Source organism: Pterocles gutturalis, unplaced genomic scaffold (assembly GCF_000699245.1).
Source record: "Pterocles gutturalis isolate BGI_N339 unplaced genomic scaffold, ASM69924v1 scaffold25343, whole genome shotgun sequence".
NCBI classification, from domain to species: Eukaryota; Metazoa; Chordata; class Aves; order Pterocliformes; family Pteroclidae; genus Pterocles; species Pterocles gutturalis.
Window position 1 is genome coordinate 1112 of NW_010123714.1, and position 930 is coordinate 2041.

The 930-nt window shown below is 60.3% G+C and overlaps 1 protein-coding gene across 1 annotated transcript in view; it reads right to left on the reverse strand.

The window, feature by feature from the left end:
• Positions 1-203: 203 nt before the first annotated feature.
• The window catches only part of RETSAT (retinol saturase (all-trans-retinol 13,14-reductase)), a gene marked incomplete at its 5' end in the record, with an annotated part of 3994 nt that continues 3267 nt past the window's right edge, over positions 204-930 (reverse strand). Inside the window, 2 exons of the mRNA XM_010078025.1 lie at positions 204-349; positions 888-930. The exon at positions 888-930 is cut by the window's right edge and continues 108 nt beyond it. Coding sequence (XP_010076327.1) covers positions 204-349; positions 888-930 — 189 coding nt within the window. The remainder of the gene's footprint in view (positions 350-887) is intronic.

The window sequence follows — 930 nt, forward strand, 5'->3', positions numbered from 1 at the left end:
TTTAGGAGCCGTTGCGGTGGAAAGAGCTGAGCTTTGGGTGGGTTTAGTCCAAGGTGAGCTGGGTGGAGATGGACACGGCGTTTTTCTTGGGCTGGAACTTTGGCTTTGCGTTGGAGCAGGATGCGCTACGGGATTTACAGCAGAAAATACGCTGAGTTGGTCGGCTGAGGGAGGGGAGGTCCTGGCCGGCACGATGCCCGGCATTAGTCCCTCTTCTTGGAATTGTTGGCTTGTGTGCGCTTCCGCAGCCGCAGCAGGTCGATGTAGAGGTTGCGCTTGAGGATGGCGCTGGCGCAGAAGAAGGCTCCTTGCAGGGCGCCCACAAAGCCGCACACGCACAAATCCTGCCCTGGAAGGGAGCGGGAGGCAGCGATGGCCACAGCAGGGTCAGGGACCAAGCTCTCGGTCCCCAACTGACCCTCAACGCTGCTGGACATCCCCGTCCCATCCCCATCTGATCCCCATCTTCATCCTCACCCCCATCCCCATCCTCATCCCCATCCCATCTTCATCCTCATCCCCATTCTGATTTCCATCCTCATCCCCATCCTCATCCTCATTGCCACCTTCCAGCTGCCCCCACCCCAACCGTTGGCTTTGAACCCCCAAAATCTCTTTGCCCGTTTCCTTCTGCCCATGCCCCTCCTCTTCCCCACCCAAAATAATCCCCCCCTGGGCACGGAGACCACGTCCAGGAGCCGGAGAACCCAAAGTCCTTCCTTCCTCCCACTGGGACCCACTTTGACGTCCTCCAGTGGCTCTTGCGTCACCCCGCGGCAGTGGCTCACCCCCATATTTAATTGATGGGTTTTCTCCCCACCCCATATCCCACCTCCCCAGAAGTGTCCCCATCTGAGGACCGGGGGTGGGGGTGGTGGCCGCGGTACCTGTCAGGTAGAGGTTGGGGACGGGGGGCTGCGCCCGCAGGGT